Source organism: Mesoplodon densirostris, chromosome 13, assembly GCF_025265405.1.
Source record: "Mesoplodon densirostris isolate mMesDen1 chromosome 13, mMesDen1 primary haplotype, whole genome shotgun sequence".
Lineage (NCBI taxonomy): Eukaryota > Metazoa > Chordata > Mammalia > Artiodactyla > Ziphiidae > Mesoplodon > Mesoplodon densirostris.
Window position 1 is genome coordinate 92,802,952 of NC_082673.1, and position 23,522 is coordinate 92,826,473.

Below are 23,522 nucleotides of genomic sequence, written 5' to 3' on the forward strand. Positions count from 1 at the left end.
TTAAAGGCTCTCGGCCCCGCCCCGGAAGATAAGGCGGCTCTTGAAGGCCGTGTCTTCTTTTTCGGCAGTGCCCAGCAGCAGGTAGGACGTGTTGGTGCCGCCTGGTGCCATCCGGTGCCATCCGGCGCCCTAGGGCCCGTGAGGGACCCCAGCCGGCTCTGCAGAAGGCGCCGGGTCTCACGGCCGGGGATGGGGGCGCGGAGGGTGCCAAGACCTGGAGGGAGGAGCCGGGGGAGCGGGAGCCCTGAACCCGGGGTGGTGGGGGTACCTGGGCCGCCCGGCCGCTGACCATGAGCCGCCCCCAGACCGCCGCGATGGGCCGCGTGATCCGTGGGCAGAGGAAGGGCGCCGGCTCCGTGTTCCGCGCGCATGTGAAGCACCGTAAGGGCGCCGCGCGTCTGCGCGCCGTGGATTTCGCCGAGCGACACGGCTACATCAAGGGCATCGTGAAGGTTCGGGGCGCGGGCTGGGGCGGGTGGGGGCGTGGGGCGCCCGGGGGGACCCACGCCACTCAAGCCGCCTCGGCCCGCAGGACATCATCCACGACCCGGGCCGCGGCGCGCCCCTTGCCAAGGTGGTCTTCCGGGATCCGTACCGTTTTAAGAAGCGGACGGAGTTGTTTATCGCCGCCGAGGGCATCCACACTGGCCAGTTCGTGTACTGCGGCAAGAAGGGTGAGCGTCGCGCCTAGATGGAAGGTCGCGGTGGGGAGGGACCTGCGGTTCCTTGAGGTTTACGCCTTGGGTGGGGGGAGGAACACTGAGGTTGCAGCCTTCACGTGGCGAGACCTGCTTGGCCACGCGTAGCCGGTGGGCGCCCGGAGAGCTGTAGGAGGAGGCTGGCTGTGGAGCGCTGCGCTGGCTTTGTGTCTGGCAAGCAGTGGTTAGGACACACCACCTTACGCTGTTGACTGCTGCCGGGTGCTGCTGTTTCCCCTCGCAGCCCAGCTCAACATCGGCAATGTGCTCCCAGTGGGCACCATGCCCGAGGGCACCATCGTGTGTTGTCTGGAGGAGAAGCCTGGTGACCGGGGCAAGCTGGCCAGGGCCTCTGGGAACTATGCGACTGTCATCTCCCACAACCCTGAGACAAAGAAGACCAGAGTGAAGCTGCCCTCGGGCTCCAAGAAGGTCATCTCTTCCGCCAACAGGGCTGTGGTCGGTGAGTGGAAGGTGGCAGTTGAATGCTGTGGGTGTCCTGTGGACAGCCAGCAGCTAGACAGGGACCTGGAACCCAGCTGCCTGCTTCACTGAAGTGTGGGCCGTGTAAGCTTGAGCACAGCTCTAAAGCGGGCGTAGCAGTTCCTACTTAACTGCTGGTTGGGTATTGAATGAGACCGAACCCCCTGAGACTCTTAAGGCAGACTTGTCTGCGCTTGGGGATAACGTGGACTTATGTGATCCCTGCCCATTAACATCCTACCAAAAGATGTGTAATTTCCTTAAAGTCACCCAGAAAAAAAGCGTATGAACCCAAGTGTGTTTACTTTGCTTTTTGTCAACACCTTTGAATCCGTGTGGCAAGGCCAGTCTTGCATGGGGGAGGCTCTTGAGGATATGCTCACAGAATAAACAAAATAACGGCAGAGAAGTGGCAGGCTAGGTCAGCTGTCCTGTTTGGGGTGGGGAGGTGCTTGCAGGAGCCCAGTGTCAGACCCTGCAAAGGGGATGACTTCCTGGAGAACCGTGGATCGAGGCAGGCGTTCCAGACGATGTGAATAAAGCCCTGGCTTAACGACCCTGCAGCGCCTGAAGAAACTTGTCAGCTGATAGGCTGCAGGGGGGCTTGGTGCTTGGTGATGGTTTCGAGGCATTTCTGAGGTTCCTGGGAACGTGTGATCCTGTATGACACACGGGGGTGGGACACTGGCACGGACCAAGCAGGGGTTGCTCTGCCTGATGGGAGGGTCCCCCAGTGCTGGGCAGGGTGTGATACATCTCCCTGAGGTCCCTGGTCTCCAACAGGTGTGGTGGCTGGAGGTGGCCGCATTGACAAGCCCATTCTGAAGGCTGGCCGTGCCTACCACAAGTATAAGGCAAAGAGGAATTGTTGGCCACGCGTGCGGGGTGTGGCCATGAATGTAAGTGGCCCAGAAATGGACAGTGGTGGGGGTGTTCAGTGTACTGGGGCTGTGAGATTGGGTGGACAGGCTCCTTCTCTGTGGTGGGGGATCTGTAGTGTGAGGCTCTCGGTGATGGTTTGTAAGCACAGGCTGGTGGATTATACCCTTCCCCAAGCCCCCCTGAGGCAGGTCAGGGCCACCCCGAACACCACTTCCCTCTTCCCGCAGCCTGTGGAGCATCCCTTCGGAGGTGGCAACCACCAGCACATCGGCAAACCCTCTACCATCCGCAGAGATGCCCCTGCTGGCCGGAAAGTGGGTCTCATTGCTGCCCGCCGGACTGGGCGTCTCCGGGGAACCAAGACTGTGCAGGAGAAAGAGAATTAGGGCTGGGGGCTCAATAAAGTTTGTCTTTTTCACAGCTGAGCTGCGCTTTTCCATGGTTTCAGAGGGAAGGGTCACTGCTGGGAGGAGTGCCCTGGTGTTCCATGTATAGGGAGGAAGGAGGAGGATGAAGTAGTTGCACTAGTGAACAGTGGAAGCTTTGGACAGAGAAGGTAGGGCTGCTGGGCTGCTTCACATCTTGACTCCTGGAATCCCCCACCACCTGCACATGGAGCAGAGAAGCCCACTCACAAGGCGTATATCCCCCAGACCTCCGTTCACTGACTTATCTTGAGCACTTGGAGAATCTGTATGAGGCTTTGGGTGCTGTTGGGTGAGAGAGTGGTGTCCCTGGACCCACAGCCTGGAGAGCAGGGGTGCTGCCTGCAATGGAAGGGCCAGACTAGTTTCTCAACAGATGGGCTTCCTTTTTGGCAATAGCCCACTAGCACCTTGTCCCAGACTAAATGATGGACTGGTCAAAGCTGATCGAGCCAGGGCAGACTGGGCACCAAGATGCGAGTGGAGGCCCATCAGTGCCTCAGGACCAGGACACCTGCTTCCCAGAGGCCAGCCAGAGCTCCCTGCCCCTAGTGGTACCCCTCGTGAGCTGATGTGAAAGCAGGAGCTGCAAGCCACTGTGCCTGACCGACCACTGGAGTGAGTGGTAGGCTGATTGGCCAGCAAGGGTGGATGGCAGGCTGAGGTGTGATGCCCTCTTACAGACTGGGTGGAAGGGCACCAGCTGGAGTCTGGCAGCCACCTTCCTGAGTCTCGCGCATGAGAACTGGTCCCCTTGACTGTTCTGGGAGGCTGGCAGGGTTCCTCGTGGGCGGCAGGGCCTCACTGGTTGCCAGGTGGCTCCCGGTTCTCGTGGTCCACACCTGTCTCTAGTGCGAACCTCAGTTCTAGTCTTGCCTTCCTGGGGCCCCATGTGTCCTGTGCCACCCACACCTAGACAGTGACCCAGTAGGGCTAGGACCTCGGTCATGAGAGGAGGGCAATGGTTCCTTCTGAAGGAAAGGGCACTGGACATGTTCGCCTGAACCATAACCTGCTTGCAGTATTGCTCCCTTCTGGGTAAAGTGGCCTGGGGCTTTGTCCAGGGGACTGGCCAACAGGGAGAGTTTGCTCCAGGAGCATTCGGGCACTCAGACCCTGAGTGGACACTGGGTACCATTTATAGGAGTTGGGGCTGGGGGCAGTGGGTTAAACTAAAACAAGGGCTGCTTTGACCAGTAAGTATCCTCTTCACATGGCCCTGAGAAAGGGCGTGGTTTTCTGCCTTCAGCTGCAAAGGAAAGGGCCTGCCTGAACTTTTGTTGGTTGCAGTGTCTTGAGAGTTTCACTGAAAAGGAGAATTACTGGAAATCTGCTGGTCACCAAAGCCTCCGCCTTGCCTTCGCTGCGAAACCTGGGGTGTCGTGGTTCCATACTGCCACCTGGTGGCAGCGTTCCCGATTTACCATGCAGCTGCTACTTTCCTCGAGGCGGCCGACCACCGAGACGCGGCGTACGTTTCCCAGAGCGACCCTAAGGCGTCTTCTGCCGGGATCCGGGAGGAGGGCCACGTCACTTCCGGTCGGGTTTCGGTCGGCTGGGCCGGAGCGGCAGGCGCGTGCGGCCGCCGTTGGGCGGCGCTGAGGTGAGTGTGGGGCGGCGGCGGCGGCGCCGGCCTCCTCCTGGGCGCGGAGCACGGACCCTTCCCTCGACACCGAGAGCTCCCGCCCCTGGTCCCACTGCAAGGCCCCAAACCCTACTGTTTTCCCCCGGTCGGGGTCATTCCTCGCCAGGCCCCTCTCCCGCTGCGGAGTCTCCGTCACCGGTCCCAAGCCCGCCCTGGGGTCTCTCCACCGGACTCCCCTCCCGGGTCGCCCCAAGGGGCTGCTTCCGCGGCGCGAGATGCCGCCGGTAACCAGGCGCCGCGCGCGCCGGCCTCGCACTGTTGTGCTCCCCTCTCCCCCTCCGCCCCCAACTCGTTCCGCCCCCGGTACCCTCCTCGCGGGCCTCCAGCTCGGGGGTTCATGCCCGCGCACACTCCGTTACCTCCAGCGTCAGCCCGCTTCCGCATTTCCCCTGCGGCCCTGCGGGTCCCGCACCCCGCCCCACCGGACGTATCTCCCTTCCTTCCCACCCTTCTGCTTCTGGCCCTCGGAAGCCTTTCTCCCAGCAGCCAAATTTTTCTCTTTCTAGAGGCTTTTATTCAAGGTCTGAAACCTTTTTATTTGCCCCATTGTTTTGTGCTTTTAAAATGTAGCATTAAAAAGTCCTTTTCGATAAAACTTAAGTACAGAAAATGGATTAGCAAACGTCAGGGACTGGGATTGCCAGTTCTCTTTTTACTACAATTTTTTCAAACCCACCCACCCCACCGCCCTTTGTTTTTTGTAATTTAGGAAAACTGTTAAAAATCCTGGCGGACCAGTGGCTAAGACTCCGCGCTCCCAATGCAGAGGGCCTGGGTTTGACCCCTGGTCAGGGAACCAGATCCCACCTGCCGCAACTAAGAGTTCACATGCCGCAACTAAGAGTTCGCATGCCACAATTAAGACCCGTAGCAGTCTAAATTAAAAAAAAAAATTCTCTTAGCAAATTTCAAAGTATATAATACAGTATTGTTGACTATAGTTACCTGGCTGTTCATTAACTCTCCAGAACTTACTCATCTTACATAACTGAAAGTTTGTACTCTGAGCATCATGTCCATTTTCATTAACCCCCAAACCCTGGCGACCACCATTCTACTCCTTGAGTCTATGATTTGGACTGTTTTAGATACCACGTATAAGTGAGATCATGCGAGCGGGGGCTACTCTTCGTTGTAGTGGCTTCTCGTTGCGGAGCACGGGCTCTAGGCGCGTGGGCTCAGTAGTTGTGGCTCACGGGCTCTAGAGCACAGGCTCAGTAGTTGTGGCGCATGGGCTTAGTTGCTCCGTGGCATGTGGGATCTTTCCGGATCAGGGCTCGAACCCGTGTCCCCTGCATTGGCAGGCGGATTCTTAACCGCTGCGCCACCAGGGAAGCCCCTCCTTGTGGGTTTTTTTTAAAATTAATTTATTTGTTCACTTATTTAGTTTTTGGCTGCATTGGGTCTTCGCTTGCACATGGATTTTCTCTAGTTGCTGAGAGCGGGGGCTACTCTTTGTTGTGGTGCGCGGGCTTCTCATTGCGGTGGCTTCTCTTGTTGCAGAGCACGGGCTCTAGGCATGTGGGCTTCAGTAGTTGTGGCATGCCGGCTCTAGAGTGCAGGCTCAGTAGTTGTGGCATACGGGCTTAGTTGCTTCGTGGCATGTGGGCTCTTCCTGGACCAGGGCTTGAACCTGTGTCCCCTGCATTGACAGGCGGATTCTTAACCACTGCGCCACCAGGGAAGACCCCTCCTTGTGGTTTTGATTTGCAGTTCCCTGATGATGAGTGATGTTGAGCACCTGAGCATGTAGCTGTTGGTCATTTGTATGTCTTTTTTGGAGAAATGTCTATTCAGGTGCTTTGCCCACTTTTAAGTTGGGTTATATGGTTTTTTTGCTATTGAGTTGTGTGAGTTCCATATATATTTTGGATCTTAACCCCTATCAGATATGTTGTTTGCACGTATTTGCTCCCATCTCTTAGGTGCCAGAAAAATAACTCTGTTGATTGTTATTTTGCTGTCAGCATGTTTTTTTATACCTCTACACACTTAATATTGTTTCTGTATTTTAAAATGTACTTACGTATCATACTGTTGATATTCTACACCTACCAGTTTTACTCAGTCTTATAACTTGTGTTTTGTCTCCTCTGTGACAGTGATGTGTTCATTCCTTTCAACCGCTGTGACCTTGCTTGTTCCCTGATGATGAGTATTGAGGTTGTTCCCTTTTTTGCTTGTACACAGACATGCAGGAACATCCTTGTGTGTCTTTTGTGCATTAGCAAGAGTTTTTATAGGGCACGTACCTAGAATTAGATTTCCTGACCCAGGGGTTTGCAGAGTTTCAGCTCTACCAGGTGGTGCCTGATCGATTTCCAGAGCGACTACCGGACTACCTACGGGACTCTGAGAGTCCATGTTTCTCATGTCTTCAGCGGACCACCAGGGAATTCCCTTTTAAATTTTTGATGGTTTGTTTCTTTTTGTTTTGTATTTTTTACAAAAATGCTGTATATCTTTTATTACATAGGTTTGAAAATATTTTTTTCACTCTGCAGTTTGCTTTTAATTTTTTAAAAATATTTATTTATTTATTTGGCTGCGCCGGGTCTTAGTTGTGGCACTCGGGATCTTCGTTGCCACCTGCGGGACCTTTAGTTGCGGCATTCGAACTCTTAGTTGTGGCATGTGGGATCTAGTTCCCTGACCAGGGATTGAACCCAGGCCCCTTGCATTGGGAGCGTGGAGTCTCAGCCACTGGACCACCAGGGAAGTCCCAGTTTGCTTTTAATTTTGTGATGTCTTGTACAGAAGTTTTTTTTGATGGAGTAAAATTAAGCAACTTTTCCTTTATGGATGGTGTGTTTTCCGTATTATTTCCTTATAATAGCTAAAAACATTTTAAAGAAACATTTAGGCCTTCAGCCTGTCTGAAATATATTTTTGTGCGCCATGGAAGGCAGGATCTAATTTTACTTCCCTGTGGAAAATCAGTTATGCCAGCTCCATTTATTGAATGGTGCATTGCCCTTCACATTGCACGTGTGTCACTAATATATGCGTGGATCTGTGCCATTCTCCTTCCCTGTGCTCTTACAATCAGCCCTCTGTGTCTGTGGGGTCTGCATCTGCGGAGTCAACCAACTGAGGATTGAAAGTGTTGGAGGAAGAAAAATTACAGAAAGTTCCAAAAAGTAAAACTTGGATTTGCTACAGCTAGCAACTCTTTTTTAATAAATTTTATTTTATTTTATTTTATTTTATTGATTGATTGATTGATTTATGGCTGCGTTGGGTCTTCGTTGTTGCGCGCGGGCCTTCTCTAGTTGCGGTGAGTGGGAGCTACTCTTCATTGTGGTGCGCAGGCTTCTCATTGCGGTGGCTTCTCTGTGTTGCGGAGCACAGGCTCTAGGCACGCGAGCTTCAGTAGTTGTGGCATGCGGGCTCTAGAGCGCAGGCTCAGTAGTTGTGGCACATAGGCTTAGTTGCTCCGTGGCGTGTGGGATCTTCCCAGACCAGGGCTCGAACCCGTGTCCCCTACATCAGCAGGTGGATTCCTAACCACTGTGCCACCAGGGAAGACCTACCTGGCAACTCTTTACATAGTATTTCCATTGTATCTACAACTATTTACATAGCATCTACATTGTGTTAAGTATTATAAGTAATCTAGAGATGATTTAAAGTATATGGGAGGATGTGTATGTGTGTGGGTTATATGCAAATACTATGCCATTTTATATAAGGGAGTTGAGTATTTTCAGATTTTGGTATCCTATTGGGGTCCTGGAATCAATTCTGCATGGACACCTAGGGACAGCTGTATTTCACTTTTATTACCACAGCCTTATAATAAGACTTGATATCTGGTAGGGCATGGCTCTGCCTTAGTTCTTCTTTGGCATTGCCTTTGCTAATCTTAGATCATTACTCTTGTGATATTTAGAGTCATTTTGGTTAGATATCATGATATGTCCCATCAGTTTTACTTGTACAGAATTAATAGATTCATTTGGGGAGAACTGACATTTTTGTGATATTGAGCCCTCCTGTTTATGAACATTGTCTGTTTCTCCATAGGTTTTGTTTTTTTATGTGTGTGTCCTTCAATGAAGTTTTATCATCTTGTCCATAAAGTTAGATTTTTTTTTGTTAGATTTCGTAGGTGCTGTATAGTTTTTGTAGCTGTTAGGAATGCTGTTTTTTTGGTTGCTGATTGTTAGTATATGGGAGTGATATTAATTAGTCTGTTGACCTTGTATATGGCAATCCTGTTGAACTTTTATCATCCCAACACTGGGTTGATACTCTCGGATTTTCTATGTAGATTGTCTTTTTTCTTCTTCTTCTTCTTTTTTATTTTGGTTACGTGGTGGCATGTGGAATCTTAGTTCCCCAACCTGGGATCAAACCCGTGTCCCTTGCAGTGGAAGCACGGAGTCCTAACCACTGAACTGTAGCTTGTATTTCTTTTTCTGTGACTTAATGCATTGGCTAGGGTCTTCGGTACACTGTTACATAGCAGCTGGGTGAGGGAGCAAGCATTTGCCTCTTGTTGCTGACTAATGCTAATGCTTCTGTTGTGTTCCCTTAGCGTTGTTATGAAACAGACTTGAGCGCTAGGAGTGCCAGGGTCTTGGCCTGCACTCTGAGAACCACTACTCTTATGTGTGGTATGTAGAGTTGTGTTCCCTCTTTTGTTCTTAATAGTATTTCCTTTTCCACCTTTTCCCCTTCCCCACATTGGACTTGCCAGACGTTTGTGTATTTTATTAGCATTTTCAAAGAACCAAGGTTGAGATTATTTTGTTTCTTTAAATTGTGTTTATTTTTTTTCATCTTCTTTCCTTGAATTGCTTTCTTATTCTGTGCCTGGTTTCTTGTTGAATGCTTAGATTATTATTTCAATCTCTTTGTTAAAATAAGTGCATTAAGGTTTCCCTTAGGTAGTCTTTGTTTCCATTTCCACCTTAATTTCCATTTCTGTGTTTTTCTTGAAGGGGGGTCCTTTTTTAAATCAGATATTTCTAGTGGAACAACATTATGAAAGTTTGCCAAATGATATCAGCCTTTGGAATTTTTTGTGTTATATATATATATACACACATACACACACGTTTTTTAAGATTTATTTTTTATTATTTATCTTATTTATTTTTGGCTGCATTTGGTCTTAGTTGTGGCACGCGGGCTCTTTAGTTGCAGTGTGCGGGCTCTTTGTTGCGGCGTGTGGGCTTCTCTCTAGTTGTGGTGTGTGGGTTTTGTCTTCTAGTTGTGGCGCGCAGGCTCCAGGGCGTGTGGACTCAGAATTTGTGGTGCGCGGGCTTAGTTGCCCTGTGGCATGTGGGATCTTAGTTCTCCGAGCAGTGATCAAACCCACATCCCCTGCATTGGAAGGCAGATTCTTTACCCCTGGACCACCAGGGAAGTCCCCGGAATATTTTGAAACTTTCTTTTTTGCCTGGTATGTGTTGTTTCTTACAATTTCAGTGTACATTTTGAAAAAGTGTATTCTCTGTGCTTTAAGTAAGTATACTTTATTGGATCCACTCATTTCTGAGGGAAGTGTGTTAAAATCTCTCATTCCAGGGGAGGGTTTGCACGTTTCTCTTTGGCAGTGCACTTAGCTTTGGCTTTCTATACTTCGAGAATTTGTTTGTAGGTACACGTTTGTAATTACAGCTTTTGGTGGATTTTTCATTTTATTAATACCCGGTGTCTGCTTTTGTTCCTAATAATGACTTTTGCTTTCAGTCTTGTTTTGATTGGTATAAACATCGCTAAGGCACATGCAGCGAAGCATGTTTAGCTTGCAAACACCGTGCTAGGGGGAAGAAGGCAGCACGAATGCAGAAGGCATAGCCCCTCTGACAGAGTCCGCAGGGTGCTGATCTGCGCTGCCAGGAGCCAGGCAGAGGCGGCAGAGCCTGCAGCGGCGGCAGGGCTGCCAGGGCCTGGTTCTGTGGGCCGGGCCTCTCGAGCTGTGTGTTCGGGTTGTCGACTCTGCTGTGTGAACGTCATACTCCAATAAAGAGCTTTAAAGATACAGAAAAGGTAAATATAGCTATTAGAGCTTTATTTTAATGAGTGTTTCTTTGGTCTGTCTTACATTTAGCCTTTCTGTGTTATTTTAGGTTGTATAGGTGCATTTGTGTCTCTAATTGGAGAGTCTTGCGCTTCCAGTAGGTGAGTTTAGTCCTTTTACTTCTAACTGTTACACATCCATTGGTCTTGTTTCTACTAGTTTTGTATTTTTTGCCTCCTCATCTTTGACTTTGCTTTATGCCTTCTATTGATTGTTGTTTCACTCCTTTTTCTTCCTCAGCCCTTAATGTGTTATCTTTATTCTTTCATAGAAAGTGAATGACTTTCTCCGTCCTCCTCCTGAATGAACTACTTGGTGCCCAGGAGGAGGTGGGGGCAGATGACCTGAACTGTTGTGCGTGTCTGCAGGGAGCGGAGTCTGCCTGGAAGGCCGAGCACTGAGGCCGCTGCAGGAGGGGCCGGGCTGGACCTGCACATGTCCCTTTCTTGTCCCTCAGCACCTGAGTGACGGGCCGCTGCCTCCATCCCCGGGAAGCCCAGGGTACTAGGCGATGGCAGCTTTGCATCTGTCTGCCCTGCCCCAGGTGAGCATCTCTCTTCCCTGGGAGGCGTGAGGTCTTCTCCCAGGACTTCCCTGTCTGCTTGGCCTCAACAAACACTGTCAGGCATCTCTGCTGTGGGGCGCTGAGCAGAGGAAGGGTGACCCTGGGAATCCCCCAACCTCCCTGAGTGAGCTGGCTCAGCAGCCAAGGGATCAGGTCACCCCCTAGGGCCACGCTGAGGGATCAGGCCTGTGATCACCCCTGTGCTGCTTCTCTAGCCCAGGCCCAGCCTGAGCCACGCTTGGGCCTGCAGCAGCTCTTGTTGTTCCAGGCTGAAGTGACCTTCGAGGACGTGGCTGTGCTCCTCTCCAGGGAGGAGTGGGGCCGTTTGGGCCCTGTTCAGAAGGGCCTCTACAGGGATGTGATGCTGGAAACCTACAGGAACCTGGTCTCGCTGGGTGAGGCCCCTTCCTGGGATGCAACTCAGGGAACAGTCCTGGGGACTCAGGGCTCAGCAGGGCCTGGGCTGGGGGCCTCATCCCCTGGGCCCAGAGACGGGTGTCACTGACCCTGGTCCCAGGCAGGCCTGGTCTGCACAGAGGAGGGCCCTGGGTGGGGCTGGGTTTGCCAGCACCGGATAAGACTGCCTCCCTGCCCCAGGCCCAATGTAGGTGCACCTCCTGGTGGAGAGAGTCCCCTGTGCTCAGATCTTCATCTTCATGACCACGTCCACCCCTCCAGGGAGTATCCAGACTTCCCATCACCCCCTGTACCTGTGTGTCCTCTCCCCCGCCAGTCCCAGGGTGAGCCCACACTGTGTCCTTGGCATCAACCCCAGGCCCTGTCTCCTTCCCAGGAGCTGGACCTGCAGGCCCCAAGCCGGAGGTGATTACACAGTTGGAGCGAGGGGATGAGCCGTGGGTCCCGGACGTGCGGGGGAGAGAGCGACCGACCATCGATGGCTCAGGTGCGTAGGGGGGCTGACTCCCTGACTCACTTGCTGAACAAGCATGTGTGGGGGTCCATGATATGTAGTGTCAGCCCACTCATGAGTTTGGAGGAGGATGCATTATGGCCAGTGCAGTAGCCCTGGGAGTGGCCTCTGCTGAAACCCGGGTCACCTTTGCCAGCTTGGGTGCCACAGTGGGGTGACTCTTTCTTTCTTTAAATTGAAGTATAGTTGATTTACAATATCCTGTTAGTGTCAGGTGTACAGTGTAGCGATTCAGTATTTTTACAGATTATATGCTTCATTTAAACTTGCTACAAAGTAATGGCTACGTTTTCCTGTGCAGCACAGTATATCCTTGTTGCTTATTTACAGGGTGATTCTTGAGCTGAATCTTCTAGGGGGGTAAGAGGGGGCAGTGTTGGTGGAGGAGAAGAGGGGAAGGCACTCGGGTGTGCTGTGAAGGAAGGCCAGGCCCCCCGGGCTCCATGGAGCCCTGCTGTCCAGGGCTCATGCCCTCCGAGGGGCGTCAGACCGTCAGGCGGGGCCATAACGATGGAGAACATCGCTTTGTTTGCCCTCTTCTAAGTTAACCTACTAGATGATTACAGGCCATTATAGGAAAGGGAGGGAGTACACATCACCCCAGATCTCAGCACCCAGATACAAATGTGTTCCAGTGTGTACCTGCTGTCCCTTTTCCAGTGAAGTCTGGTCTGTGCCCGCACACAGACGTCGCTTCCTAACAGGAATGCAGTGATCTGTGTGCATTGCAGGGTCGCTGGATTTTTCACTGAATGCATTTCCATTTCTGTGCACGCGAGCTGTGGTTACTGCTCTCCGTGGAAGTGCTGTGGGGAATGGTGTCCTGGGTTCACTGCCACAGAGAACGCTGATGAGTGACTTTTTGCAGGTGTCTTGCTGATGTCCTAGGAAGGAACTGTTGGCTCAAAGGACTTGAATTTCACGTTTGTAAATTTGTTTATTCAAATATAAATACTTACAGAAATGGGACAGACCCTATTTACAGCTCAGTCGATTTTTATGAAAAGCTATCATCCAGATCAAAATAGAGAACATATCTAGTTCCCTGGGAGCCCACAGGGCCTCCTCCGTCATTTCTCACTGCTCCCCACCGGCCCTTCTATCTGACTCGTGTGGGGCACCTGCATGTGGTGAGCCTGCCATGTTGTATGGAGTTTGTTCGGTCTGTGTGCTGTTCTGTCGTGAACACACCACAGGTTTTTTCCATTGTACTTCTGCAGGGCATTTGGTTGTCCCCCTTGTGGGGCTGTGTGTGTGTGTCTTGGCTCACAGAGAATGCATTTCTGGTGAGTGTACTCCTGCAAGTGGAGTCACTGTGTGCCCCGTCAGGGAAGAAAGGGTGGAGACATGGGCTCAGACTTGAGGGCATCCCGTGTCGCCTCTTGAGTTTAGGGCGCTGGTGGCCCCCGGGGTGGCCTCTCGGGCCCCTGGGAAGAGCCCTGGGAATGGGCATGGCCTGCTAGGGAGGGCTGAGGGGCCCAGCCTGTGTGCTCTATCCTCTCCTCCTCAGTTGGCATGAGCTCTGCTCTCTGCCCTTCTGGGGAGGCAGCTGGTTTTCCCACCATGGATTTTGGGGTGGATTAGCTATTGTTAGGCAACCTTACACTCGCTGAGCTTTAATTTCTTTGTCAGATATCCTTCATGACTTTTGGGACCCCTCCTTGCTCTGGTTTCCATGATGCTATGAAGCTTCCATCTTCTGTCCTTTTGTGATGAGGACAGGTATCCCGCAGTCCCAACCAAGCAGGCTCTGTGGGCAGAAGGCAGGCAGGAATGGTGTGGGTGTTGGCGAGTTGGGCGGATGCTTGTGCTGCTGCGAGATTGCAGCCCTAGGCGAGGCTTTTAAGCCTCTGGGCTCCAGGCTCTCATGTCTGCAAGACTTTGGAGATGGTGTGGTTGTGATTTTGGAGATGGTGGAGATGGTACTCCACAGGTGGTCAGCAGCATCTTTATACCTTCCTTCCAGAGTCAGAACAGGTGACTGTTAGGTGTTCCATTTGTTGTTTCAGCTCATGGGACCAGGACTGAGAACCAGGAGTTGACTTCAGGCAAGATGCTCTATGGGGAAGAACTGGACCGACTCAGGGGGAGTGTTCCCCGGGGACCTGAGCCGGGAGAAGCCTGTGAGCATGTCAGGGAGCCAGAGGGGAGCATGGACGGGCCTGTGGAGCAGAGAGGCCCCAGGCCAGTCACACTGGCCAACAAGGAGAGTGGCCTGGAGTCTGGGGGAAACCTCAGGTTGGGGTCAAGCCCTCTCCCTGATCAGAGACCTCACAAATGCGATATATGTGAGCAGAGTTTTGAACAGAGATCATATCTTAATAACCATAAGCGTGTACACAGGTCCAAAAAAACAAATATAGTGTGTGATTTAGGGAAAGTTTTCACTGCAAATTTAGTTGTTAAAGAAGATCACAAAATTCCTATTGGAAAAAAATTGCATTATTGTGGTTGCTGTGGGAAAGCCTTCAGGTACAGTGCTAACCTTGCCAAGCACCAGCGGCTGCACAGTGAAGAGAAGCCCTACAAGTGCGACGAGTGTGGGAAAGCCTTCCACCAGAGCTGCGAACTCATCAATCACCGCAGGATGCACTCCGGGGAGATCCCCTACCGCTGCGATGAGTGCGGGAAGACGTTCAATCAGAGGCCCAACCTCATGAAGCATCAGAGGATCCACACTGGGGAGAAGCCCTACAAGTGTAGCGAGTGTGGGAAGCACTTCAGTGCCTACTCGTCCCTCATTTATCACCAGAGGATCCACACTGGAGAGAAGCCCTACAAGTGCAACGACTGTGGGAAGGCCTTCAGTGATGGCTCAATCCTCATCCGACATCGTCGGACTCACACTGGAGAGAAGCCATACGAGTGCAAAGAATGTGGCAAAGGCTTTACCCAGAGTTCTAACCTTATTCAACATCAAAGAATTCACACTGGAGAAAAACCCTATAAATGTAATGAATGTGAGAAAGCCTTCATCCAAAAAACCAAGCTTGTTGAACATCAGAGAAGCCACACCGGAGAAAAGCCCTATGAATGTAATGACTGTGGCAAAGTCTTCAGCCAGAGCACCCACCTCATCCAGCATCAGAGGATCCACACGGGAGAGAAACCCTACAAGTGCAGTGAGTGTGGGAAGGCCTTCCACAACAGTTCCAGACTCATCCACCATCAGAGGTCACACCACGGAGAGAAGCCGTACAAATGCACTGATTGCAAGAAAGCCTTCAGCCAGGGCACGTACCTCCTGCAGCACCGGAGGATCCACACCGGGGAGAAGCCGTACACGTGTGGCGAGTGTGGCAAGGCCTTCCGGCACAGCTCCAACATGTCCCAGCATCAGAGGATTCACCTCCGGGAAGACTTTTCCCCGTGACAGGTGGAGGCCCCTGAGGTCTGCTGTGCACTTCCTGCATGTGACCCACCCAGCCCTTTACTTGCTGTCCACATAGTGTTGCCACAGGTGAAAGGGCATTTCTGTCTAATTAAAAAAAGTCTTAAAACAGAAGCAGTGCATGTTCACTTTAGAGAAATCGAGTGAGAAACGTAAGCAAACAGGAGAAACTCTTGTAGCCTCCCCTTAGACAAAGAGAACTCACCATCACTGCGCCCGGTGTAGGTTTCGTCCAGACACACCGAACAGCATCCTCAAGAGAAGTACTGTGGTGCTTTCTGTGCAGCTCATTTCCTCAATCCTGGAAAACTCACACTGGATAGAATTCTATGTGTTTACATTGTTTTACACGTTGTAAATTTTAAAAAATTAGCATATGGTTCATACTTTTCTGTATCACTTAATAGAATTAACAATTGCCTTTTTTATTGTGGTAAAATATATACAACGTTACATGTACCATTTAAACCATTTTTGACTGTACAATTCAGTGGCATTAGATACATTCACAATATTGTATAACCATCAGCAAATCTGTTTCCAAACTCTTCTATCTGTAACAGAAACTCTGCACCCATTAAACAGTAACTCTCCACTCTCCCCCTTTCCATTTTTCTGTCTTAGAGAACTTGCCTATTCTAATTACGTCATATAAGTGAGGTCATACAACATTTGCCCTTTATGTCCTGGCTTCTTTCACTTAGCATAATGTCCTCAAGGTTCATCCGTGTTGTAGCAGGTGTCAGGACAACATGCTTTCTTTACAGCTGAATAATAACTGCACTGTTCGTAGATACCATGTTTTGTTTACCCATCATTTGTTGATAGATTACTTGGGTGTTTCTGCCTGTTGATTATTGTGCATAATGCTGCTATGAACATTGGTATACAGATCTGTACTTGTACTTTCCCTTTTTACAGTACTTTGGGGTATAATCCTAGGAGTAAAACTGCTGGATCATATGGTAATTCTATGTTTAAATTTCTGAAGAATGGCCACACTTTTCCACAATGGCAGTACTATGGTATATCCCCACTAGCAATTCACGAAGGTTCCAGTTTCTCTACATTCTTGTCAACACTTGTTATTTTTCCATTATTTTGTTCATAGTCATCCTAGTGGGTGTGAAGTGGTAACTTAGTGTAGTTTTGTTTTGCATTTCCATGATGACTAATGATATTGAGCATCTTTTCTTGTGCTTATTGACCATTTATTTCTGTGCCGCCTTTGGAGAAATGTCTATTCAAATCCCTTGCCCATTTTTTTTTTTTTTTTTTTTTTTGCGGTATGCGGGCCTCTCACTGTTTGTGGCCTCTCCCGTTGCGGAGCACAGGCTCCGGACGCGCAGGCTCAGCGGCCATGGCTCACGGGCCCAGCCGCTCCGCGGCATATGGGATCCTCCCAGACCGGGGCACGAACCCGTATCCCCTGCATCGGCAGGTGGACTCTCAACCACTTGCGCCACCAGGGAGGCCCCCTTGCCCATTTTTGAATTGGGCTGTTTGTTTTTGTTGTTGAGGTGTAGGAGTTCATGTATTTTGCATAGTAATCCTTTATCAGATATACTACTTGCAAATATTTTCTCATTCTATGAGTTGTCTGTCTACTCTCTTGATAGTGTCTTTTGATGCCAGAAGGTTTTAATTTTTATGATGTTCAGTTTATCTATTTTTTTCTCTTGTTGCCTGTGCTCAGGGTGTCATATCCAGGAAATCATTGCTAAATCCAAGATTATGAAGATTTGCCCCTACGTTTTCTTCTAAGGGATTTTATATTTTTAGGTACTAAGTTTTGGTCTTTGATCTGTTTTGAGCTAATTTTTATATATGGTATAAGATAAGGGTCCAACTTTAAACTTTTCTGTGTGTGGTTATCCAGTTTTCCCTATAACATTTTTGGAAAAGTCTTTTTCTCCCCCCCACTGAATGGTGTGTTAGCTTAAGCTGCCATAACAAAATACCACAGACTAGGTGGCTTAAAAACCAGAAATTTATTTCTCACATTTCTGGAGACTAAGAAGTCCAAGATTGGGCTTCCCTGGTGGTGCAGTGGTTAAGAATCTGCCTGCCAATGCAGGGGACACGGGTTCGAGCCCTGGTCCGGGAAGATCCCACATGCCACGGAGCAACTAAGCCCGTGTGCTACAACTAATCAGCCTGCGCTCTAGAGCCTGCATGCCACAACTACTGAAGCCTGTGTGCCTAGAGCCTATGCTCCGCAACAAGAGAAGCCACTGCAATGAGAAGCCTGTGCAGTGCACCTCAATGAAGGGTAGCCCCTGCTCGCCACAGCTAAAAGAAAACCCGCGTGCAGCAACGAAGACCCAATGCAGCCAAAAATAAATTAATTAAATAAATTAAAAAAAAAAAAAGTCCAAGATCAAGGTGTTGGCTGATTCGGCTCCTGGTGAGGCTTCCTTTCCAGGCTTGCAGGACAGCTGCCTCGTTGTGTCCTCACTTGGTGGAGCAAGATCTCAGGTGTCACTTCCCTCTTCTTATCAGGGCCCCACCCTATGACCTCATTTAACCTTTATCACCACTTCACAGGCCTTACCTCCAAATACAGTCACATTGGGGGTTAGAGCTTCAGCTTATGAATTTTGAGGGGACACAAACATTCAGTTCATAACAAATGGCCTTGGCACCCTTGTCAAAAATCGCCTGTACATGCAAGGGTTTATTTCTAGGCTCTCTTCTCTTCCATTGGTTATATGTCTGTTCTCATGCCAGCATCACACTGTTTTGGTTAATGTAGCTTTGTAGTTAAGTTTTGAAATCAGGAAGTGTATGTCCTCTAACTTTTAAATTAATTAATTAATTAATTTGGCTGCGCTGGATGTTAGTTGTGGCATGTGGGATCTTTAGTGGGGCATGAGAATGCTTAGTTATGGCATGTGGGATTGTGTTCCCTGACCAGGGATTGAAGCAGGGTCCTGTGCATTGGGAACGTGGAGTCTTAAGTCCCTGGACCACTAGGGAATTCCCTACCTGTTCTTTTTTTGAGGTGGTTTTGGCTGTCCCTTGAGATTCCATATGAATTTTAGGATGGGTGTTTCTATTTCTGCAAAAAAACGTCATTGGGATTTTGATAGGGATTGTAGTGAATCTGTAGATCAGTGAGTTGGGTAGTATTCTGCCTCAGTTGATATGATCAAGTGGGGTTTTTTCCTCATTTTATTAATGTGATATATTACAGTGGTTGATTTTCGTATGTTGACCCTCCTTGCATTCTGGGAATAAATCCTGCTTGATCATCACGCATAATCCTTTTTAAATGGGGATTTAAAAAAATTAATTGGCTGCACCAGGTCTTAGTTGTGGCATGCAGGATCTTTGTTGTGGCATGTGTGATCTTTAGTTGTGGCACATGAACTCTTTTTTTTTTTGGCTGCGTTGCGTCTTCGTTGCTGTGCGCGGGCATTCTCTAGTTGCTGCGAGCGGGGGCTACTCTTCCTTGCGGTGCGCAAGGCTTCTCATTGTGGTGGCTTCTCTTGTGGAGCACGGGCTCTAGGCATGTGGGCTTCAGTAGTTGTGGCACGTGGGCTCAGCAGTTGTGGCTCACGGGCTCTAGAGTGCAGGCTCAGTAGTTGTGGTGTACGGGCTTAGTTGCTCCGCAGCATGTGGGATCTTCCCGGACCAGGGCTCGAACCCGTGTACCCTGCATTGGCAGGCAGATTCTTAACCACTGTGCCACCAGGGAAGCCCACGTGCGAACTCTTAATTACGGCCTATGGGATCTAGTTCCCTGACCAGGGATGGAACCCAGGCCCCCTGCATCGGGAGTGTGGAGTCGTAGCCACTGGACCACCAGGGAAGTCCCCATGCATAATCCTTTTAATATGTTGAATTTGGTTTGCTAGTATTTTGTTGAGGATCTTTGCATGAATACTCATAAGGCTATTGGTCCATAGTTTTTTGTCTTTGTCTCTCATTGATATCGTGGTAATGCTAGACTCATAGAATAAGTTAAGTATTACTTTCTCTTCAGTTTTTGGGAAGAGTTTGAGAAGGATTGGTGTTTATTCTTTTTTAAATGTTCTGTAGACTTGAAGCCCTCTCTGTTGGGCTTTTCCTTGATGTCCTTATATCTAAAGAGAGTCTCTTGTAGACAGCATGTAGTTGAATCTTGGCTTTTTTTTTTAAATTTTATTTATTTTTGGCTGTGTTGGGTCTTCGTTGCTGCACGCAGGCTTTCTCTAGTTGCGGCGAGTGGGTACTACACTTTGTTGTGGTGCGCGGGCTTCTCATTGCGGTGGCTTCTCTTGTTGCAGCACACGGGCTCTAGGTGTGCAGGCTTCAGTAGTTGCAGCATGTGGGCTCAGTATTTGCGGTGCGCAGGCTCAGTAGTTGTGGTGCATGGGCTTAGTTGCTCCACAACATGTGGGATCTTCCTGGACTGGGGCTCGAACTTGTGTCCCCTGCATTGGCAGGCAGATTCTCCTTTTTTTAAAAAAAATTATTTTATTTATGTTTGGCTGCATCGGATCTTCGTTGCTGCGCGCAGCCTTCTGTAGTTGCAGCAAGCGGGTACTACACTTTGTTGTGGTGCATGGGTTTCTCATTGCAGTGGTTTCTCGTTGTGGAGCACGGGCTCCAGAGCGCAGGCTTAGCAGCTGTGGCGCACAGGCTTAGTTGCTCCGCGGCATGTGGGCTCTTCCCGGACCAGAGCTCGAACCTGTGTCCCCTGCGTTGGCAGGCAGATTCTTAACCACTGTGCCACCAGGGAAGTCCCTGGATCCTGGCTTTTAAAATCTACTCTGCCAGTATCTGCCCTTTAATAAGATAGTTTAATCTATTTACATTTTACGAGGTTCCTGTTGAATGGTTTATTTCTATCATTTATCTATTTGTCTTCTGTATGTCTCAAGACTTTTGGGTCTTCGTTGTGCGCGGGCTTCTCATTGCAGTGGCTCCTCTTGTTGCAGGTGGCTTCTCTTGTTGCAGAGCACAGGCTCTAGGCACATGGACTTCAGTAGTTGTGGCACACGGGCTCAGTAGTTGTGATGTGTGGGCTCTGGAGCGCAAGCTCAGTAGTCGTGGCGCCCGGGCTTAGTTGCTCCGCGGCACGTGGGATCTTCCTGGACCAGGGATGGAACCCGTGTCCCCTGCATTGGCAGGTGGATTCTTAACCAGTGCGCCACCAGGGAAGTCCCTCCAACCCACTCTTAATCACCTTTGCAGAAAAGACTACCCTCACCTCAGGAGAGGGCTGGCCTCTGTCCTGGGCTCCTGGATGGTTGGAATGTCCTGCCTGAGAAGAGTTATCTTTGTTTACCTGCAGCCTTGGGCCATGCGAGGTGGTCTACACCAACAGTGACCTATGGGGAGTCCTTGGGCTGCACGGCATCAGCTCAACCTCTGGAGGGGCTGGAGCCTGAGGTTGGTCATGCAGGCAGCCAGCTGTCACCGGCCCCAGTAAGAGCTCTGGATGCCAAGGCTCAGGTGAGCTTCCCTGTTGCCATACCCGTGCACTGTGTCCCACACCAGTGTCAGGAAAGTAATGCTGCCTGTGACTTTCCAGGGAGAGGACAACGGAAGCTCCACATCTGGAACTTTCCCTGGATTCTGCCCCATGCAGCCTCTTGGCTGATTTGAATCTGTGTCTGTTCCCTGTAACACACTGTAACCATGTTATATCAGCTTTCAAGGTGAGTTCTTTGTGTCCGTGTAGCAAGTTACTGAACTTGAGAGTGATCTTGTGGAGCCTGAACCCTGTGAGTGGTGTCAGAGGTGAGAGCTGTCTTGGGGACCCTGCACTGCACACCATCTCACCGGCACTTCTCAGCTCAGGAACTTTTACACATGAGACTAAAAGTGTTCCCCAGACTTATCCAGATGGGCCAGAGTCGAGACCCCAGTGCTGTCCCCACCACCACTCCTCTGATTTTCCTCTGCCCCCAGGGAAGTCCGACTCCTGGGCCTCCACCTCCAGCCTCTCTGTGCGCGGAGTGGACTTTGTGGACTCACCTTCCAGACCTGTCGTCCGGGAGTGCCACTGGCCCTCAGCCTCTGGGCTGCCTGGCACTTGCCAGCCACGTCCTGGCGCACAGTCATCTTCCTCCAGAGGAGATGGTCACACTGTTGTGTCCCCATACCCGACACAGGTGGACTGTATTGTCACCAGCAATGCATTTTCCTATCCCTTTACAGCTCTGCGTATCACAGCATAGCCTTCACTGATTGATTGGCAGGGGAGGCATGGCTTTGTTTGGATTTGGCACCCTGGTTGCATTGCCCACTCATGTCCAATGGCCTCTGACGTGTAGGAGATCCTTAAGCCAAAGTTACTGATCTTCCTTCACGCATAAATATGGGTTCCAGGCATTGCTTTTTTATTGGAAAATGTCAGATTATACACAGTACATCAAATTTTAGGTGGTCTAAAATATTTTCCAAATAATAGAAAATTTGAAGAGAACTAAGCATCAGATTTTTTGGTAGCTGTTAGAAGAAATAATATAAAGAGAAAGATTTAAATACATAAAATGTAAAGACTTCGAACTAAAAAAAATCCAAAGTAAGTGTGAATGCTGCTGACAAGTCAGAGGTGGGAGATAATGGCTGAGAATGGTGTTACCAGGGTGAGGGGGACCCCAAAGATCATTCCAGCCTCTGACGTGACTTCCAAAAAGGGCAGACTGCCCTTAGGTCCCAGCAGATCATGTGCTACTCCTGCTCCTTGGAAAGGCAAGTAGCAAAAATGCATGTTCCAGGCTCCTTCCCAGGGAGAGGGGCACTGCAGCTCGCCACCCAGGTCAGTGCAGCTGAGAGCAAGAAAAGGCAGAATGACAGAGTAAGTGCACTTCATTTGGCAAGGTGGGAAAGCAAACTATCCATTTTGGAATGATTTCCCCCAAAACCCTAACTTACTTGGAGGATTTAGCAATCAGAATGATTTGCACTGTGTAACTCAAGTTGTCCTGTGATACAGAGGGTCTTTCCAAATAAGCATCTCTGTACACTGAAATTACCTGACCTCTTATTTTCATCTTGACTACAACATGACCATTTCTTTTTTTTTTTCCAACAGAGCATTACTTTTTTTTTCTTTTTTTAAAAAACAATATATATTTTTAATTGAAATATAGTTGATTAACAATGTGTTAATTTCTGCTGTGCAGCAAGGTGATTCAGTTATACATATATATATATATATTCTTTTCTAAAATATTCTTTTCCATTATGGTTTATCATATGATATTGAATATAATTCTCTGTGCTATACAGTAGGTCCTTGTTTATCCATTAAACATTATATATAAAAGCTTCCATCTGCTAACCTCAACCTCCCACTCCATCCCTCCCCAACCCCCTCCCCCTTGGCAACCAATAGTCTGTTCTCTATGTCCAAGATTCTGTTTCAAAAATAGGTTCATTTGTGTCATATTTTAGATTCCACATATAAGTGATATCATATGGTATTTGTCGTTTTCTTTATGACTTCACTTAGTATGATAATCTCTAGTTGCATCCATTGCTGCTGCTAATGGCATTATTTTGTTCTTTTTTATGGCAGAGTAGTATTCCATTGTATAAATAAACCCCATCTTTATCCATTCATCTTGTCAATGGACATTTAGGTTGCTTCCATGTTTTGGCTATTGTGAATAGTGCTGCTATAAGCATAGGGGTGCATGTATCTTTTTAGATTCGTTTTGTCTGTATATATTCCCAGGAGTAGGATTGCTGGATCATATGACAATTCTATGTTTAGTTTTCTGAGGAACCTCCATAACTGTTCTCCATAGTCGTTGTACCAGTTTACATTCCCACCAACAGTGTAGGAGGGTTCCCTTTGCTCCACACCCTCTCCAGTATTTGTTATTTGTAGACTTTTTAATGATGGCCATTCTGACTGGTGTGAGGTGGTACCTCATTGTAGTTGGTTGTTTTTTTTTTTTTTTTTTTGCGGTATGCGGGCCTCTCACTGTTGTGGCCTCCCCCGTTGCGGAGCACAGGCTCCGGACGCGCAGGCTCCGGACGCGCAGGCTCAGCGGCCATGGCTCACGGGCCCAGCCGCTCCGCGGCATATGGGATCCTCCCAGACCGGGGCACGAACCCGTATCCCCTGCATCGGCAGGCGGACTCTCAACCACTTGCGCCACCAGGGAGGCCCCTCATTGTAGTTTTGATCTGCATTTCTCTAATAATTGGCGATGTGCATTTTATCACGTGGCTTTTGGCCATCTGTATTTCCTCTTTGAAGAAATATCTGTTTAGGCTTTCTGCCCACTTTTTAACTGGGTTTGTTTTTTTGTTATTGAGTTGTATGAGCTGTTTGTACATTTTAGAAATTAAGCCCTTGTCAGTTGATTGTAAACTTTTTCTCCCACTCTGTACATTGTCTTTTTGTTTTGCTTATGGTTTCCTTTGCTGTGCAAGTTTGTAAGTTTGATTAGGTCCCATTTGTTTATTTTTGTTTTTATTTCTATTTCCTTGGGAGACTGACTGGCTCAGGTACGATTTGTCAG

The 23,522-nt window shown here is 49.3% G+C and overlaps 2 protein-coding genes across 6 annotated transcripts; both read left to right on the top strand.

Annotated features, from left to right (window-relative positions):
* RPL8 (ribosomal protein L8) lies at positions 1-2,488 on the top strand. The gene is made up of 6 exons (XM_060115751.1): positions 1-81; positions 306-452; positions 533-674; positions 943-1,161; positions 1,965-2,080; positions 2,291-2,488. The coding sequence occupies exons 2-6, from the start codon at positions 315-317 to the stop codon at positions 2,447-2,449; spliced, it is 774 nt and encodes a 257-aa protein (XP_059971734.1). The 5' UTR covers positions 1-81; positions 306-314; the 3' UTR covers positions 2,450-2,488.
* A 1,542-nt stretch (positions 2,489-4,030) lies between these two features.
* ZNF34 (zinc finger protein 34) lies at positions 4,031-15,922 on the top strand. 5 transcript variants are annotated; one of them, XM_060116402.1, is made up of 7 exons: positions 4,031-4,091; positions 9,834-10,133; positions 10,214-10,265; positions 10,436-10,708; positions 10,998-11,124; positions 11,523-11,633; positions 13,670-15,922. In XM_060116402.1, the coding sequence occupies exons 4-7, from the start codon at positions 10,676-10,678 to the stop codon at positions 15,031-15,033; spliced, it is 1,635 nt and encodes a 544-aa protein (XP_059972385.1). In that variant the 5' UTR covers positions 4,031-4,091; positions 9,834-10,133; positions 10,214-10,265; positions 10,436-10,675; the 3' UTR covers positions 15,034-15,922. The 5 variants fall into 5 exon arrangements, with proteins under 5 accessions (XP_059972385.1, XP_059972387.1, XP_059972389.1 ...); XM_060116404.1 differs by having other exon boundaries at positions 10,533-10,708; XM_060116403.1 differs by lacking the exon at positions 9,834-10,133 and having other exon boundaries at positions 4,046-4,091.
* The last annotated feature ends 7,600 nt before the right edge of the window (positions 15,923-23,522 follow it).

What these genes read in the sequence shown, in the direction of transcription:
- RPL8 (XM_060115751.1), top strand. Translation starts at nt 315, where the DNA reads ATGGGCCGCGTGATCCGTGGGCAGAGGAAGGGCGCCGGCTCCGTGTTC. An exon ending in ACATCAAGGGCATCGTGAAG is followed by an intron (nt 453 to 532) that starts GTTCGGGGCGCG and finishes CTCGGCCCGCAG; the next exon opens with GACATCATCCACGACCCGGG. An exon ending in CGTGTACTGCGGCAAGAAGG is followed by an intron (nt 675 to 942) that starts GTGAGCGTCGCG and finishes TTCCCCTCGCAG; the next exon opens with CCCAGCTCAACATCGGCAAT.
- ZNF34 (XM_060116402.1), top strand. Translation starts at nt 10,676, where the DNA reads ATGGCAGCTTTGCATCTGTCTGCCCTGCCCCAG. An exon ending in ATCTGTCTGCCCTGCCCCAG is followed by an intron (nt 10,709 to 10,997) that starts GTGAGCATCTCT and finishes TTGTTGTTCCAG; the next exon opens with GCTGAAGTGACCTTCGAGGA. An exon ending in CAGGAACCTGGTCTCGCTGG is followed by an intron (nt 11,125 to 11,522) that starts GTGAGGCCCCTT and finishes TCTCCTTCCCAG; the next exon opens with GAGCTGGACCTGCAGGCCCC.